This window comes from Rousettus aegyptiacus, unplaced genomic scaffold, assembly GCF_014176215.1.
Source record: "Rousettus aegyptiacus isolate mRouAeg1 unplaced genomic scaffold, mRouAeg1.p scaffold_m13_p_5, whole genome shotgun sequence".
Lineage (NCBI taxonomy): Eukaryota > Metazoa > Chordata > Mammalia > Chiroptera > Pteropodidae > Rousettus > Rousettus aegyptiacus.
The window spans coordinates 87,608,434-87,627,237 of record NW_023416308.1 but is presented as its reverse complement, the minus strand read 5'-3'; the positions used below and the strand labels follow the sequence as shown (position 1 = coordinate 87,627,237).

The window sequence follows — 18,804 nt, the reverse complement described above, 5'->3', positions numbered from 1 at the left end:
AAAGAATGTTAATTTTTGTGCTAAGAAGCAGTTAAATTACTTGCTGATCTGGTTGAACCTGTGGAGTGGCTAGAATGCAAACAGACAGTCAGGCTTAATTAGATTAATGTGTCAGAAGATACTCTATAGACTAGGGAGTGTCTTCATGGAAAGGTATGAAAACAGGATTCTCACTCCGTGAAATTCTTTTTAGAATTGAATCCTTTCTAGTTTCATCTTAATTTTGGTAGATTTCAAGTGACTTCGAATGGTTGTTTTTCATATTTTTTCCAGAGTTTATGTAATTATTGATTATATAATATTTGACTATATTTATATTTATATTGATTATATAAATTTTGCTTATATAACCATTATTATAATAATAGTCTGATATAAGCTATTACGCCATTGTCAGAACTAGATCCCAGAAGAGAACCTTTTGTGCCAACATTTTTCATATGTCACATTTTGTCTGACAAAATGTAAGTTTTAATGGGCCTGTGAGGAGGTATTTATTCACCTTATTTTTCTCTATTATCAATTCACTAATAATCATTGAGACTATTTAGTAGTAATTTTCTCATTAAGTTCCATTTTGACCTCTTCTAGAACATATTTTTTTCATGTAAAATTTGTCAGAAGTGTTTGCCAAATTAATGCATAGGTAAATGATTACTAGGCACATTATAGAATTAGCCAGAGTTCCTGCTTTTAGTGAGAACTTTATGTATACAAAAACATACGCTAAACACTTACTCATTCACTCACATAATTCTTGGAATTTACCCAGGAAGGGGGCCTCTCTAGGATTAGTTTAGGATCATTGCCATAGGCTCTGATGGTTAAACTGGACTTCTTTCCAACCCACCTGGAAAAACTCAACTTTCTTCCTTCTCCTTAACTCATTTAAACCACAGATTCCTAAGGAGGTCTTTGCCTCTGTTATTTTTGTTTTCTTCCCATAGATCTCTCTCTTTATCAAACTGAAAATTTGCCTTTACACAAACTATGATATGGAAGATGAAGGCTGAGTTAATTAATTCAAGACACCTCGGAGAAGTTGGAGAAAGCAGGACTTCTTGGAGTACAGGAAAATAGTACTTTCCCTTGGTGCCTAATGTGGTGCTGTTGACTCCTGGCCTTTCAGTAACTGTCTGTCATTTAGGAATGCTTTTGCTAATAAGTAAAGACTCTTAGGTCAGCTGGAAAGCAATAGTCTCCAGGTACATAGTTGTAGTTCTAGGCTTCTTCCAGCTGCTTTCCATAAGAAGACATATCATGAATGGTGAACTCACAAATGATTCCTCTACTTTTAAAAGTAAAAGAAGCTGCCTCATAATATTTGTGAGACATGTATTCTGATATAGAGCATTGGCTATTTTAGGATAAAGTAGCTTTTTTTAACTTGATGCTATTTTGAAAATGAATGAAGCAGTTCAAAGTCACACTTGATATGTAGATTTTAAAGTTAATTAGAACAGAAAGTAGATTTTAGGCCTCAAATATTCAAACTAATAGTGTATCTTTTGAAAACAATCCTATAGTATTCTATAGAATGTTCCTTCTCTGTCTAAAAGAGCTTTCATAATATACAATCTCTACTTAAAATTTCTAGTCATATATATTTCTACTGTGCAACGATAATTCCCTAACCATTTTGTTTCATGAAGCAAAGTTCAGGGACATTAAAGGATACTTTCTAAATATTTTTTTTTTTTTGACCTTGCGACCTCAATACTTTCTTAAAATTCTGACTCTGATTAGATATTGGGTCTTGTTAAAATGTGTTTTCAAACCCTGGATAAGTCTCTTCTCCCCTAATCTTGTTTCACTGACATAACATTCTTAATTTTGCTTAGGATGTCACCATTCTTTTTTCAGTTGATCCCCACTGGAAGAGAGAAGAGGAGGAAGGAAAAAGGAAATGTGTGCATGACCTGGAACATATTCTATTTTCCATTTCTTAATTTGAATTTTTATACTATGTACTATGCTTGAATTTCTTAATTTCTGAGAGCATTCCTTATGAGTCCTTGTGAAATCTGCTGTGTAATCAATTCAATGTCAGTATTATGTAGACAATATGTACTATGAGAGAAAGGAACAAGGTCAGGGTAAGGCACTTAGTGGGGTAGGACCTGAGCTCTCTTTCTTGGAAAAGGATGAATTTAGTAAGCTACAAGACAGTGGGAAGGATATGCTAAGACTATGGAATGGAATGAGAGGGAGAGAGATTGGGCATATGTGTGACATATCTAAGAGAATCAATTGGTATAGAGTAGAAGAATTACTAAAACCAGAATTCAAAAATCCACCATGATCTCTATCAGTCCACAGGAGGTTAAAATATCTCATTCACAGTGAAAATACTTCTTTTAAATGAATAAATAAATGGAAACTGACTATTCGGTTTTGCTAGAGGTGGAAAGAAAGTAAAAGCAGATCTCAGATGTTAATCACCTGTGGCATAGTAGTTAACTTAGAATAATATTGAAATGTTTTTGCCTCTGACATTCTCCACAAGCCTGTCTCCTTTTATGTGTATGCACGCAAGTATATAAATTGCTGAATCCATGTCAGTTGTAAAGTAATGGCACTGAGGGCATCATAAATTACCATGGTGATCCTCAGGAGAAGACACTGTCATATCTGAATGAGTGTTTCACTTCCAGAGTAATGTATGCCTTCATCTGGCCCAGCAGTCAGCATATTGCCCTGTGTTGATGGATATTGTCAGCTGGAAGCTACACTACATTTCACTGCACAATAAACATGGCTGTCAAGCCCATATAAAGTGAAATCAATTTATCCTGTATGGTCAGTGCATTTTAAATGAAATTAATGTACTGTGGGTATGGTGGCAAAAAGGTAGCATATTAGTTATGCATCTTGGGATCTGAGTCTTTTCATGTAAGAGATCATTCTGTCTAGTAGGCCGAAAAGAAGTCTTGTTTATAAAATATGTTATTTTCATGTGGTTTTCAGAAAGTAGCTCCTCTGCCCTCCTTCACATTTAGAAAAGAATTGACAGTATTATCCAACTCGGCCTTTTTATCCTATATTTTGTTTGCAACAAATGATAGCCATATTTGCCAAATAATAGTGTGTTTCAATGTTGTAATTTATTATTAACTCTGACACATACAAATTTCTACTTAATCAAGGTATCTGGAAATAGAGTAGAAGGACCAGAGACTGTTTGGGTCATGTTCCTGTATATCTACTCTACTGAGCTAAAAGGATTTACTTCTTTTGAAAAAGCACAAATGTTGGTTTTAATGCATATTTGCTCCTAAACTTTGGGGAGTAGGCTTTCTGGTTTATGCAGTACTAGCCCTGGCTTGCCATCCGTCCAACATTACATTGAACTGCAGAAGTTCCCAATCTGTAGGCAGATATTTAGTAGTTGCCATATGGTAAAGCGTATGTCAGTGCGTCGTGCTGGGAGAGAGCATGAAAACAAGCAAGAGCTATGTTCACTCATTCAATCATTTCTTCAATCATTCATTAATTTAATAATTTAATAAATATTTTACTATTGAAATTCTATATACCAAGTACTTTACTGGAACTAAGGGATACATACAGCAGTGAATGAGAGCCAGTCCTTTCCGTATCTTCAAGGAGCTTTTAATCTAGTATGTTACTGGAGTCACCTTTTTGGGAACTTTAAAATATCAGGAATTTAGGCATAGTTCTGTAGGGGGGAATTAAAGAAGTACCATTAAACAGCAAAAAAAAAAAAAAAATATGTCAAGACTCTTGAAACGAATGCCTTTTAGTCTACTGCTTTTTCATATGAGTTGAAAACCAAACATTCTTTTACTTAATAAATATTTATCGAGTCTCTGTTATGTGGGAAATCCTGGGGATACAAGAATGAGTACAACATAAACACTAACTTTAGGGGTCTCGTATTCCTGGGGATGGAGTGGGAAAATTAGAGAGAGATAGTCACATAAACAAGTAATTACTCTGGAGCATGTAGCATAACAGAAAGAGAAATGAATGCAGCCTGGAGAGCATCATTGCAAATGCTGTTCCTGTGGCCTGAATTACCCTTCCCATCTGTCTTAATCACCTTCCCCCTATTCATATGCTAATCTTATTCATCTTCCAAGGCTAAGCTTAGACATCACCTCTCCCAGGAGGCATGAGGTGACCATCCTCTCTGGTGCCCTCTTGGCACCCTGTTTATTTCAATATTACAAGCACTTACCATGCACTCTGTGATAATTGTCTTTTGGGGTCTGTCTCCTCTCTGAACTATGAACTCCTTAAAAGCAGAGGCTCTTTTATTCACTTTAGTATTCCTAGGACCTGGCATAAAGTCTAACTCATGGTAATGGCTCAATTAATAATTTTTATTGAATTAATTAATTCATTCATGAAACATACCACATTTGACTAGACCTTGAAGGATGAGTGGGCTTTAGTGTGAAGAGGTATGAGAAGGGGCTTCCTTTCAGGCAGTGAGAAGAGCACTGAGCAAGACACAATGTTGTGAAAGAGAATTCCATTTGAGGGAAAGAGACAGTTTTAAGTGGCTGCAATTTTTGGCAAAAGAGACTAAAACAATAGGTAAGGTCCTCTTTTTGAAGGAAAGAATCACAGCAGAGAAGTTTACCATAAAATAATGCATATCGTTGTTTCTATTATCATTTGGAATTGATTGTAGTAAAAAAAAAAAAAAAAAGTACTGTGTGTATAAAAACATGCAAAATTAATTCTGTCCAGTGTGCCTTTGAGACCTATATCAGAAGGACCTATAGAATTGTCATTTGAAACTGTCTTTTCTTCCAAGAGGCCACTTATAAAGAAATGAAATGCCTTGAGAAAGCATTGAACCAGGTGGCAAGTTATATTATAGTATCCACATAATAATGCTTTGCACCCATCTTGTTCTTCCTGCCCTGACATTACAGGAAGTAAAGCAATGAATGGCTCTGCAGCTAAACTACAGCAGTATTATTGTTGGCCAACAGGAGGTGCCACTGTGGCCGAAGCACGAGTCTACAGGGATGCCCGCGGCCGCGCCAGCAGCGAGCCACACATCAAGCGACCAATGAATGCATTCATGGTTTGGGCAAAGGATGAGAGGAGGAAAATCCTTCAGGCCTTCCCCGACATGCATAACTCCAACATTAGCAAAATTTTAGGTGAGTGGAGCAGATAACGCTGATCTTCTACCCTATGAGTGTCCCAAAAGTGGAAAGAAGGGGCATAATTTGACAACTATGGGAAACTGTGGTTTGCAGAAGTGAGATGTAGCCCAGCAAGCTGCCACAGGAGACTTTGCCATCATCTCTGCAACCCCTACCCCAGAATGTGGCATCAGATTTAGGAGCTACTACATCCACAAGATGCCAGAGCAAGACTGACTAAAAACTTATTTTAGAGACAAAACTATTTATAGTATGTGTTAATACTGTGATTTTGGCAGTTCTGAAAGGTCACTGTTAAACAGGAATCATGGAGACAAGCTTTATCTCCTTTTCTTATTCAGTCTTCTTAAATCCACAAGTTGCTATAAAACCCTGGAAACGCTCACAGACCTGACAGTTTTCAGCTTTAGTATTTTGGGGTTCATGTGTTTCTCCAAGAGATTTCATCAAGAATTAGGGGTGAGCCCGCAAATTGTGTGAAGTTCACTGAGTGTAGAACAGTACCTCTAATGATAACTTTAAAACTTGTAAAATAAAACTACATTTACTTTAATAAGATATGACTAGTTCAGATTTCATAGCAGTGAGTTGAACACATTAGACCACAGGGCAGAGGCCCATTTTGTGGTAAATTGCCAGAGTGATTCTCCCGTTTCTCAGGATTAAACTCAAGCCTTGTTCTATTAGTGTAAAGCTTGCCTAGTGCAGATTATACAGTTTGGAATTATTGTGCTCAACATATTGAACATATTTTATTCAACATGCAGCATTACAGTCAACATGTTTCCTCTTTAAAAAGAAAAAACACAGAAGGCACTGTTCTATTTAAGCTGTCAAGATGTGACAAAATCTCAAAGGGAGCCGTTTAAGAAGCCGAAAAACATTAGAGACTTAAATTGTGGTTTTCATTTTTTAAATGTTTTGTTCAAAAGCAATAAATATTTAACCTGAGTAAATATCAGTGATCTGGACGTACACAAATACACATGTTTTGTCACTGTATAAATAATTTAACTTGATTCTGAGACATTTTGAGGCAGTGACCTCTAAGAAAATTTAAACCGTATGTAAGATCAAATAGTGGTGAAATGTTAAAATACAAATTTCCTCCTTTTTTTTTTCCTTTGACTTTTGAATTTCATGATAGATACTAAATGTCATTACAATAAAGTTTATTTTTACAGTTTCAGAGATATGCTTAGGGGTATTACTCCTTCTAATTTAAATACCTTTCAAACCAAGATGTTCCCAATGCATATGTTAATGTTTTTCTAATTAATAGCCATTCAAAAGAAAATCAATGTTTCTCTGTCCTTAAAGTCTGATTTCTACCTTCGAAAAAAAATTTTTTTTTTTTTTTTTTTGTCATTTTAGTAGCAGTGTAAGTTCTCAGATGGGCACAGAACCTCTCTGTTTCCATTTTGGCAGCTGTGAGGAATCTATATTATTGGTGCGCACTCTGTGAAAAAAAATATTAAGAATATAGTAAGTGTATTCATTAAAATGTAAACTTTTAAGCACGAGAATACCTGCTAACTGGGGCTTTAAGCTGCTGGAAGCCAGTGGAACACTGAGAAGCCTATCTGCATAGACTTTCTGCACAACTTTTGCACAATCAAGAAAGAACAGGGATGGATGTGCTGTTAACGCAGACCAGGGTATTGCTGCCTACAGAGGATATTTGCACAACTTTTTCATTTTTTTATGTATGAAAAATCTCTACTGAAGAATAGCTAACATCCAGTCAGCACAGCTGTTACCGCTTTATTCACCAGTGAGACACAAAAATGCAATTTGATACATGTGAAAAAACACATCCCTTCTTTGTCAAGTGTTTAGATAATTCTTTATAAACAATATTAGAAAAGTGAATACTTCTCCTTCTTCCTGTATAAACCGTATTAAAAATTTTTGTACTTTCATCGGTACAAATTTGAATGAACGTTTATAATATTGAAAAGTGGTATATATAATTCCAAATGTACCTTCCGGTCCTAAAGCTGTAACTTCTTAAGTAGAGTTTAGGCTTTTTAATTACCCTAGGCCAGGGGAAACTGTACACAGTACATTTTTTACAGAGAAGGATAGCAACATCTGCTGACATCTTATCGAAGAATAGCGTTGCTAAAGATGCTTAAAGTGAGAGAGATGTATGAATTTCTGGAAACAAGAGAGCTTTTCCTGAGAATCTTGTCATACTCGAAAGTATGCTTAGGAAGGTTAGGTTTTTAACCCTCTTGAGAGAGATAGGAGGATGGATGGGGAAAAGACTTTGGTGTAGGAGATGATCTTTAAATAGCAAAGATATGTTTTAAAACAGTACACTTAATGTAACACCAGCTTTAATGTATTACATACAAAATTATTCTTTATATTCTAAAATCTAGTTGTGAGGCTCAATGGTATATGGTAATGGGGGCCACTTGGAGCACAGGTGAGTAAAGCCATGGGGAGGTATATCCAGCTGCATTTGCCAGAAATATGTTACCTTGACCACTTGGGTACTTAAGCCTATCTTTATGTTCAGGGTCTCGCTGGAAATCCATGTCCAACCAAGAGAAGCAACCTTATTACGAAGAGCAGGCCCGGCTAAGCAAGATCCATTTAGAGAAGTACCCGAACTATAAATACAAACCTCGGCCGAAACGCACCTGCATTGTTGACGGCAAAAAGCTCCGGATCGGGGAATATAAACAACTGATGAGGTCTCGGAGACAGGAGATGAGGCAGTTCTTTACTGTGGGGTAAGTGCTCCGGAATTTAGCTACCTGGGCTTTCCCTTCCCAGTAAGAAACCACAGGATGGCTGGCTACTGGCGGCTTGTTTGTGAAGGAGATTAGGGAGGGGAGGAGGTTGTGACCTACAGAGGAGCTTGGCTATGGTACTCTTTTCGGTGTCAGGAGCACACAGCATTGCTGAATGCCTGCCGCTCAAATCAAAACAAACCTGCAGCAGACCACTCCCAACTGATCGTCCCTTTCATTGTCTCCCAAACTAATCTAAACTGTTCAGTGCCCACACACAAAGTTTCTGGTAGTTTATTTAAGCAGACACATGGGGAGAAAAAATAAAAACTAACCTTACGACATCCCCCAGAAGCTTTCCAACTTCTCTGGGTGGTGCTTCTGACTCTAATCACAATAGTCTGCTTTTGTTGTGGGATCTACCACAAGATAATTGGGCTTGACATTGCTTAAAGGACCTCATTTTTGGCATAAGATCCAGAACTCCCGTTGCAGTAAATTATTCTGTGGTGAAAGCAGTAACAATGTGGATTTTCTTGCTTAAATCAAAAACTAGACATGTTTTTGATATCTCCAAGTCTGATTTCATGTCATTTTGTTTAAAAATTAGGTAATAGATTTCTGGTATAAATTTCGACTTGGCTGACTGGCTGTCTGCATTCAAAAGAGGCCCCTTGTAACCACAGTAGTCAGGATAAGTGGGGATGCAGATGCCTGTAAGTTCCAGCACACTCAGACCTAGAAGCATGGGGTGTGTGTAGGTTGGGGGGAAGGGGCAGGCAAACCAAAGCACCATTCGGGAGGCACCAGCCTGAGACAGCTGAAATCAGATTGGGAGCTCAAGAGAGAGAAGTGGAGTGAGTAAAAAGGAAGCTGTATTTACTGTTAACTGGATGCAGAATTGAGCAGCTGTGCTATGCCAGGGAAAGAAGAAGAAAAGAGATACTTTAAAGGAGAAGTAAGAGCTATTTATTTTTAAGGACACTAAAAAAATAACCTCATGGAACAATAAGTTAGTTTCAGAGTCATGTGTTTAAAAGCATAAAATTAATTTGGAATATTTAATAGAATAAGAACAAAAACCAAACAAATAAAAAAGCCAGTGAAAGCAGGGCCATGAATCTATTCAATACACTAAAGCGTTCTGGGGAGAAGCAGAGGCTTTGGAGTTTGACCCTTAAGTTCAAACCCTGACTGCCGCCCTCTTTGCCTACTTATTTAACTTCTCTAAGCTTCTGTTTTCTCATGTGTGAAATGAAACAAATAATAGTACCTATCTCATATGATTGTTGAGAGGATTCAATGAGGCAATGCTTTTAAAAGTATTTTATATAGTGGTTAGTTAATTATCAATAAAGGCGAATTCTTATCATTATCATTACTATTAAAAATGGATTTACTCTCATAGTATAACTATGTATTATATCATACTAGATTGTCAATGAACTTCTTTACACTATGGCTGAACCTTTTGAGGTAAAGAGAGATTTAAGCCACTTTATTATTTGAGGATTCCAATCTATTAACAGATGAAGACGTGCCAAAATGGAATTATCAGATTCTTCTGTATTATAAATGTTTGCATTTTACAAAATAATGCTTTTAACACCAAAATACAATGCAGTGTAATTGGTCTATTCACTTCTAATTAGATGATTTATGAAAAATGCCAATTCAGAGTGCACTTTAAGTAGTACAGTCATATGTGACAAAACACAAATTTAAAACTGTGATACATGTCTTAAAAAAGACATTTATCTGTGAGCGTATATAATTTCTTTTGAATAAAGAGTCAAAGTTAAATTTGAGATCCTTCGTGATTCCCATCCTTCTCTCAATCATGTCCCCACATATCTAGTGATGCATAATGGGTCTCTTTCACCATAGTCTGGAAGACTACCAAAGGTACCATTTTATTCCCTGGCACTTATTTGAAAATAATGAGATACAGTAGTTCTGTTAAATTTAGTTCCTTTTATCAAAGGTATATTGAAACAGCTCTAGATCAAAATACCTCAACATATGACAGTACATGTAAAATGAAAAACTAAAACAACTCAATAGCATGTACAATTTGTGGAGTGTCTACTGTATATAATATAGGTGTTTTAGATATACAAAGCACATAATTCTCTAAATAAGATAAAGAAATAGAGACTTCTAGAGGTTCTGTGGCTGCCAAAAGATGAGGAAGAACAAAACTTTAAATCCAAATTTTGGCCTCTTTAAATCCAAATCTCGTGCCAAATGACTAAGGAATTGTCCTTACCACGTTGTCTCAGATTAAGCCTTATAGCCCTGTTCTGGCACAGTCATGAGTATGGCTGTGCTATTTGAGGAAGAGCTTCCAGAACCAGAGAAACTAAGATCTTCGGTTGTGGTGTACAGTAGTATAAAAGGAGCTTTGAAATTTAGAAATGAAGGATGCTGTTTTTGGTTGAGGGTGGTCCTTTACTGAAGGATCATTTTAGACTGGGGAATGGGCAGGCAGTGACCAAGATGTCTTATTTTTTAATCTTCAGTGCTGAGGGTTTTATTCTGCTCAGCTTGGTAATACTTGCTACATAAAACCAGGTATTACTTCCACTTAAAATTTTGTATTCTCTTTTAAGTAGTTGTATTTGATAGATTATTAACTTCCTGGGGTCCATCTTTGGAAATTGATCTTCATTAGATGTGAAGTTAGTACAAGAGGGAAAAACAAACAAGAAATTCAAAGACTGCTATTGACTTCTTGAGGGAATGGGGGTTAAGATCAATATTTATAGCTGATTTTGAAAAGACATGCATAGCTTTCAAGCATATATTGCTCAACATTGTCATGCATTTTACTGACAATACAAATAATAATCAGTGAGTTAGATTATTATTTTTTTACTTAGCTGTTTTGAAATGAATTTATTGATTCATTAGATGTAGTGAAGTTAGCTCTTACTGTGGATTTAACCCCCTTGAATGGCAGGTTAAGTATCAGAATTTTATAATAATTCTGATGAGTGCTATTAATGTTGAAATGATATTCATTAGAGTATACATAGCTATGACATTGTCTTTTTCCAAAGAACTATAGCTAAATATACTTCCATGTATTTAAAGCTCATTCAGTAATTTACCTGAGAACTAATAGAGTATTAGTTCTCAGCTATTATATTAAATTTGGGGAAATTCTTTTGATAATAATGGTAAATTATTAAATACTTACCACATATTATATACCATGTGGAGTGACTTATGCAGATTATGGCAAATACAAGAAAATTTTAATATAAGGAGTATCATTCTCACAAGGAGGTTGAAAAATACTGTTCAGAGATGTTAAATAATTTGCCCAAGGACATATAGCTAGTAAATTTCAGGGTTGAGATTTACATCAAGCTTATAAGAATGTGAACCATATGTCCTTTTCACCATCACACATACCTTTCAATTAGAGCCTACAAATTGTTTAGAGAGGCTGTTTACTGTAGTGGATAAGAACATCAATCAATTCTGGAGCCAGACTGTTCTAGCTCAAATACTAGATCTGCTTCTTCCTGGTTCTAAGAACTAAAGGATAGCAATCTTTATGCCTCTGAGCTCTCCACTTGCCCTTGCAAAACTTATTTAAACTCTCTGTATCTCAGTTTCCTCTTATATGGAATGAGGGTAATAATAATACCTGTAACATTGGACTCTTCTTAAAATTGAATAACAATGTATCTGAAGTGCTTAGAACAGTCTCTAGAGGATAGTAAGCCTCAAATTTTAGTAAATATTATTATTCTAGAAAAATAATGCCACGTTCAAAGTACCTTTTCATATCATAAAGAATTATATTTTATTGCCTTATGCTATAAGTGATTTGAACATTTGCCTTTTTGATCTTAATTCTAAAGAGGTCGAATCAAACCTATAAGATACTTATAAATATAATCGATTATCATAAACTAGCTATACTACTTTCTACTGTAGAGAAAGCTGGATTAGAATCTCTAATAAGTACTGTAAAAAGATTGCTATTATTTCCATTCCTTAGTGCAACATTAACTAGAGATGTGTGACATATATAGGCTTATCTCCTAATGAAACAGACTTCATTGCCTTCATTTACAGATGATGTAAAGGCCTGAAGAATCAGCAAACAAGAGAGCTTTGCCAAAATAAATATGTAGTTCCTTTGCAATTGGCAAAGCTAGACTGTACTCCAGAAATATTCTTGTAATTTGGAAACCATGCAACTATGCTGGACACTATCAGGGTCATCTTATATTCTTTACTTGGGCTGGGAGGGAGGGTTCTTAGCCATCTCTGCTCGTATTAGTTGCATGTGTATACTTTCACAAACATCTGCAACTTTTGTTTAGATGTGCACATTCATTATTCGTAAAGCCCAATACCTACCAGCTATTCCTTTTCGTAAATGTGCAGTGTTTGAATTTTGACTTCGCAATTGATCTGTAAAGGAAGGAAAAATGCTTTTCAGGAAAGTAATTTCCAATAGAAAAAGCTTGAGCATGCTGGCTGGATTTTCCATTTTGTTAATTGATTAGTCAGTCAATTGGTAAAGGCCAATTGAAACCAGCTCTGTGGCCAGCACTGTACTAAATTGATATAGTACATGAGGCATTAATTCTGTACACAGTGAGCTTTCAGAGAATGCTATAGTCAGAGAAGCCAGACACATACACGAATAGATTAGCAAATAGTTGTTTGATAGACACACACAAACACAGGATACACTGCACATGATGTATAATGAAGTATGAATTTGACTTTTATAGAAAGAGCAAATAAAACTCAGAGAAGAGATACTATACATTAGGGCCAAACATAGATCATCCTTGAGGAAGAGGATTTGAGGTATGGGTACAGTCAGGCTGGTAAAAGGGAGGGATAAATATTTCTATTTTAGTGTAAAAGAAAACATTAACACATTGGTGGAAGTGTGGAAATGTTCAATAATAAAGAAGGAGGCTAGCCTAGGAATTTCCCTGACACTAAAGAAAAGTAAGATAGGTAGGGTGGAGCAATATTTTGCAAAACCTTGAAAGCTAGGTGTCTTCAACTATAATTAGCTTTGCTCATTTAATTTCTTTAGTCTCTTTATATACTGATAATGACAAGGGGATAGGAAGACCATCACGACAGCTTATGATTTCACATTCATAGAATCAGTGGTAACTTAGAAGGGGCCTCAGAAGTCATATACTTCAAGCAGCCAGCCATTCTACGGGTCCTCTCTAAGTCTGCTCAAACTCTTTTGGGCTAGAGAGCTTACCACTTCCCAAGGGAGCTACTTTCTTTGTGGAATATCTCCTAATGCTAGAAAGTTCTCTTCTCTTAACTGAACCTTACTCTGCCTTTTTGCTGCTTTGTAGATTGGTTCTAATTCTCTTCTTTGGTTTCTTCCAGAAGAAATCTCTTTCTTATTTATGAACATAATCATTCATGCATCGAAAGATGGTTATATTTGCATCCCTTCTTTACCACCTTCTCTCCCATAAATCCAGTCTCATCACATGTTTTTTTTTCTAGAATAAGTTACCAAGTTTTTTCATTTGTTTTCTCTCTTATTCACTATTTTATTTGTTCATTCATTCTTTCATTCATTCATTCCATGTATTCGACAGATTTTTATTGAGCGCCTACTATGTTCCAGGCAATGTGTAAGCTCTCAAGTTATGTCAGTGAAAATTTCTGTCCTCATGAAGCTTACATTCTAACGGAGGAAGTCAGACAGTCAATCGATAAGTGAATAAATAAATATCAAATAGTAATAAGTGCCTTAGAACATAGTAAAGTAGGAAAAGAGAAAGGGGTTTCAGAGGATGGAGTGCAATTTTAAACAGAGTGGCTATACAAAACCTCACTGAGAAGATCAAATGTTAACAAAAACCTGAGGAGGTAAGGGAGCAAGCTGTACAAACATCGGAGAGAACTAGGCAGACAACAGCAGCTGCAAAGGGCTTGAAGAAAGCATGTGATTGGCTTGTTCGAAAATAGTGAGGTCACAGTGATAGGAGCAAAGTGAATAGGTGAAAGAGTGATAGCTGTCAGAGTGATGATGGAGAGTCAAGTAGTGAAAGGACTTTTTGGCCATTGTGAAGACTTTTAATTTGACTCTGAGTGAGATGGAAAGACATTGAAGGGTTATTAGCAGATCTGACTCAAGTTTTAAAAAGATCACTCTGTCTCCTGCATTGAGTATTGTCTCAAGGGGCCATGGCCTGAAAGAAGGAGGCAGGCTCTTACAATAAACCAGATTAGAGTTTGTGGGGGCTTGGACCAGGGTTGTAGGGGTGCAGGTAGCAAGAAATAGATTCTGGATGTGTTACTGAGAGTAGACCAATGGAATTTGTTGATGAATTGGATATAGAGTTTACAAGAAATACAATTATGAAGAATTGGCCTGAGCAACCAGAAAGCTGAAGTAATCATTTACTAAAATCAAAAGGCCAGAAGTGGAGCAGGTATATGGGAGAATAATCAGGAGTTCGGTTTTGCATCTGTAAGGTTCAGATGGTATTTTGACATGCCAATCAAATAAGAGATTTATATATGTGTGTGTGTGTGCTTGTGTGTGTGTGTGTGTGTGTGTGTGTGCGCGCGCGTGCACGCATGAAATTTAGGAATGTACTGCTTACTGGAGATATAAATTTAAGAGTTGTCAGCATAAAGATAATATTTGAAGCCACAGAATTGGACAAGATCACCAAGAGAATGAATTTAGAAAGAGAGAAAAAAGGGTTCAAGGACTGAGTCTTTGGGTACTTCAATATTTAGCTATTGGAAAGAGAGGGAGATGCATCAAAGGGACTTAGAAGGAGCAGCTAATAAATAGGAAGAAGACTAGGAGAGTGTGGTATCTTGGAAGACAAGTAAATAAAGTGTTTCAGCAAGGAGAAGAGCGATCACTGTATCAAATGATGCTCATGGCTTAGGTCAAGTAAGGTGAGGACCAAGAATAGACTTTCGAATTTAACAATGTGATCATTGGTGGTGTGACCTTTTCAAGCTCTGTTTCAGTGGAGTGTTGGGAGTGATTAAAGTAGATTTAAGAAATAATTGAGTAGAAGAAATGGAGAGAGTGAATATACACAATCTTTGAAAGAGTTTTGCTTTAAAGGAGGTCAGAGAAATAGAGGAGTAGCTGGAAAGGGATATGAATCAAGAGACTTCATTGTTTTTTATTTTAAAGTAGGAGAAATTATGGCCTGTTTATGTACAATAGGAAGGAAAGAGGGAAAATTGATAATGCAAGTGGGAGAGACAGTTGCTGGAAAGAGATCCTTAGTAAGCGAGGGCAGGTAGATTAGTGCACAAGCAAAGTGGTTGGCCTTACAATTGGATCATGAATTGATTCAAAATAGGAAGGCAGGTAGAGAACTAGGAGCACAGACACAGATAAATATGCTGTTGGGAGCTTGTGAAAAGTTTCTTCTGATTACTTTTAATTTTTTCACAAAATGGAAAGCCAGGTCATCAACTGCAAGTGAAGATGGGGGAGAAGAAGTTGGACATTTGATGAGAGCTGAGAAGGTACGAAGTAATTGTCTAGCAGAGTAGAAGGAGTGGACTAGGGAAAAAGGGGCACTGTGATGGCTGAACAGCACCAGAGGCCAATTTAAAGTTCGCGCTCATAAATTTACAGGCAGGTAAGCATGGCGGTGTGCTTTCTCCAGCCAAGTTCAGCCAAGTTCAGCAATTTGAGGTTAGTCACAGATTAAGCAGAGTTAAAGTTTTGCCATGTAAAAACGTAGAGAGTATCTGCAAGAGAGTGATTAATTTCAGAGATTATATAGGGTAAAGAGGTAAATGAGGGAGAGGGAGAGTGACAGTTGATTGAAGGATCAAGGAATTGTAGATCCTCGTGGAGTGAGAGAATTGTTGAACTGGAAATCAGAGGAAGAAATCTAGAAGGATAAGATGTGGTGGTCAGAGAGTGGGATGTTTAAATTTGAGATTAGGGAGAGGTTAGAGTTGCAAATGACAAGGTCTGCCATGTGACAATAGAGTGAGAAACTGATATGGGGAGGGAGGCAGGTCAACACAGTGGAGAGGAGGTCGGGAAACTGAGGTAGCAAGGTGTTGGAATGATCATCTACGTGGATAGTGAGTCATCGAGAACTGCAGCAGGGATAATGTTGGGGAGAGAGCGACAGTGAGCCAGGAGCTGACATCTTTGGGGACTGAGGGGGAAGGCCCAGACAGGAAGTAGATAGGTCAGTAGGTGACGTAGTCTGGTATTACTCAACCACCCAGTAGTAGACTTTTGAACATCATATGTGTCTAGCTCCAGAAAATAAGTGCAGATATTTTATTTGTTTGTTGTTTTTTAGTGTTCCATTACCAACTTAACGTCCAAATACTACTAAATGTGTGGGACTCAGTTTAGAAGAGTTTGCTTCTGATTCAAATTGCTAAGTGTATTTGATCGTGTGAGCTTGCCTTTCTTTCCCCAAGCTTGATATCCAGGAGAGAATTTGTGACATAAGGAAGGGTTCAACTCCTGGCTGTTACTTATGTGGACTTATACAAACAACTAAAACTCTCCGAATCTTAACAGGTTATTTCATCTGTAAAAGAGGTGAAATAATATTTACTTCTCAGGCTTATGAAAGAAGATAATGTGAAAGCATCTAATCATTCTTCCCAGCACAGAATAGGAGCTCAATTTAAACAGATTTAATAGATCTATACATATAGATTTTTTTTTTATTTAAAAATACTGCAAAAATATGACCATCTATTCTTGGCCAAAAAAAAAGAAAAAAGAAAAAGAAAAACAACTATTTTGAAAATAAAGTGCACCATTTGATAGTTTGTTTATTATATAGAATTTACAGGTTAGCTGACCAAATTGAGAAATCTGTAAAATGGGTTAATATTTTAGCAAAAGATTTTACTCTACACTCATGATGTGATTAAAGCAAAAATATTTTTATTACAATTATCTGACCAAATTGAGAAATCTGTAAAATGGGTTAATATTATAGCAAAAGATTTTACTCTACACTCATGATGTGATTAAAGCAAAAATATTTTTATTGCAATTATCCAAATCCAGTAAAATATTTAATGAGGTGTTCACTGCCTTGGGCAGGTTAGCATGATATTTAATTTGTGTTAATTTGCCCAAAACTTGGGAAGCAGAAGTATACTGTTTTTAGAATTTGATCTACAAGGAGGAAAGCAGTATTTTATAAGATGTTTCTATACATAGATTTAGATTCCTCTATTTTCTTCCTTCAGGCATTCAAAACATCACCATGAGCATCATAGAAAATGGATCCATATCAGGTGCCTAGTGTCAATTGGGTAACATTTGGGTAACAGTTGGGGAACCTGTAGGAATCAGGGATTTTTATGAGATACAGGAGCATAGTGTATCTATATGTTGAATATCTATAAAGGAAAGGGTGATGGAATTCAAGTCAGGTGACCTAGGTTTACATTCTGGCTCTGCTGATTATTAAATTCAGGCCCTTAAGGTCTTACTTTCTTCATCTGAAAACTGGGCATAAGAATACTTCATGGGGTTGCCATGTTGATTGAATGAGGTAATTATATAAAAATATTTTATTATGTTAGTCAAAGGTTAAGGGATTATTATTGTGCCTCCCAATGATTGAAAGAGGTTGTTAAAAATAGCATTATCAGCTATCTCATGGCGTGATTCTAGACCATTTTTATTATTTTTCCTTCTACAGTGATGGAAGGCATGCGAGCCTTTTTGAGAAAATTATGCTTTTTCTGGACATGTCCAAGAATAGCTGCTAACTAAGCTACTCTTCATAAATTCAGGCTATTTCTCTTTTGGACTGAGGTGGATAAAAAGTTTCAACATTAATATAAAGGGTCAATAAGAATTATTCAAGTGATGGACTGACCTGGAGCCATCAGTATTAGAAGGTGAAAGGACCTTCCAAGACTCCTGGCCCCAGCTTTTACAAATGTATGGAAACTTAGGCTCAGAAAGTATAGTTACAATGATATTTTGAAATAAATTTAAATTATAATTACTGTCTATAAAGATTGAGAAAACTTGGCAAATATTGCATTTATCAGAATATTGTTTCAGTCAGTCATAGTCTCCAAGCTAGGTATTTAATTCTTTAACTAGTTTTAATGACTCAAGGGAAATTGAGAGACAGATAGCCATGTCTCCCTGCAGAAGGAGAGACTGACCTTCATAAAGGGTGTAGTAAGTTTATTTGAACTAGAGTAGCATGATGGAACCATCTAGTGTGACCAGGCCTTGGTACCTGCCAGGATCTAGGATGAGGCTGTGTGTGTCGTTCTGTTAAGTTGCAGAGATCTCACTGCTCTTCACTCCCGACTCCTCCAGCCTAGTGCCTCAGGAGTAATGACATACAAGATGATCCTTCCTTAAGTAGGAAAATAGAAGGTCCTTGAAGGAACTTCCCTACAAGTCCTGCCATGGAAATAAATAGATATGTGCATGCATACTAAGTGTATGCTTTCAGATCCTTTCTCATCTCTATCTCTCCTCTCTACAGTTCTTGAACCACGGTGAAGACATAAGCCTGCTTAACAGTGTCATTATAATATGTCTCATGTTACCAGCCTATTTTTTAGTGTTCTGGGAGAATCTTAAAAAATGATCTCACACATAACTTTGTGGAATTAACTGCAACGTTGTTCCAAATACCTGGTGTTATCCAAGTTTTGCCATATTTGCAAAGTCATAAGAACCCTGTCTTTATGTTGCAAAACTATCATAAATTACACTCCATTGTATTGCTTAACCTCCAACCATATTGTCAGGGAGATTTGCAGGACTTCTCCAGGGAACATCTTTGTCACATTTTGTCATTTGCTTAGAATGTCAAACAGGGCCCCCTTTTGGATTCAGTGGGAGGTGGATTCCAATGCCACACAGAAGAACATATATAGAGATATTTCCCCCTGTT

At 36.5% G+C, this 18,804-nt stretch overlaps 1 protein-coding gene across 24 annotated transcripts in view; it reads left to right on the top strand.

Moving 5' to 3' along the window:
* SOX6 (SRY-box transcription factor 6) overlaps nucleotides 1-18,804 on the top strand; it is a 552,718-nt gene that overhangs the window by 527,097 nt on the left and 6,817 nt on the right. For 18 of the 24 annotated variants that reach the window (XM_036220747.1, XM_036220749.1, XM_036220750.1 and 15 more), the window contains 2 exons: nucleotides 4,908-5,141; nucleotides 7,675-7,891. In XM_036220747.1, coding sequence (XP_036076640.1) covers nucleotides 4,908-5,141; nucleotides 7,675-7,891 — 451 coding nt within the window. Of the gene's footprint in view, nucleotides 1-4,907; nucleotides 5,142-7,674; nucleotides 7,892-17,122; nucleotides 18,801-18,804 lie in introns of those variants that run through there. The other 6 variants (XM_016139566.2, XM_016139555.2, XM_036220754.1 and 3 more) reach the window with 2 other exon arrangements.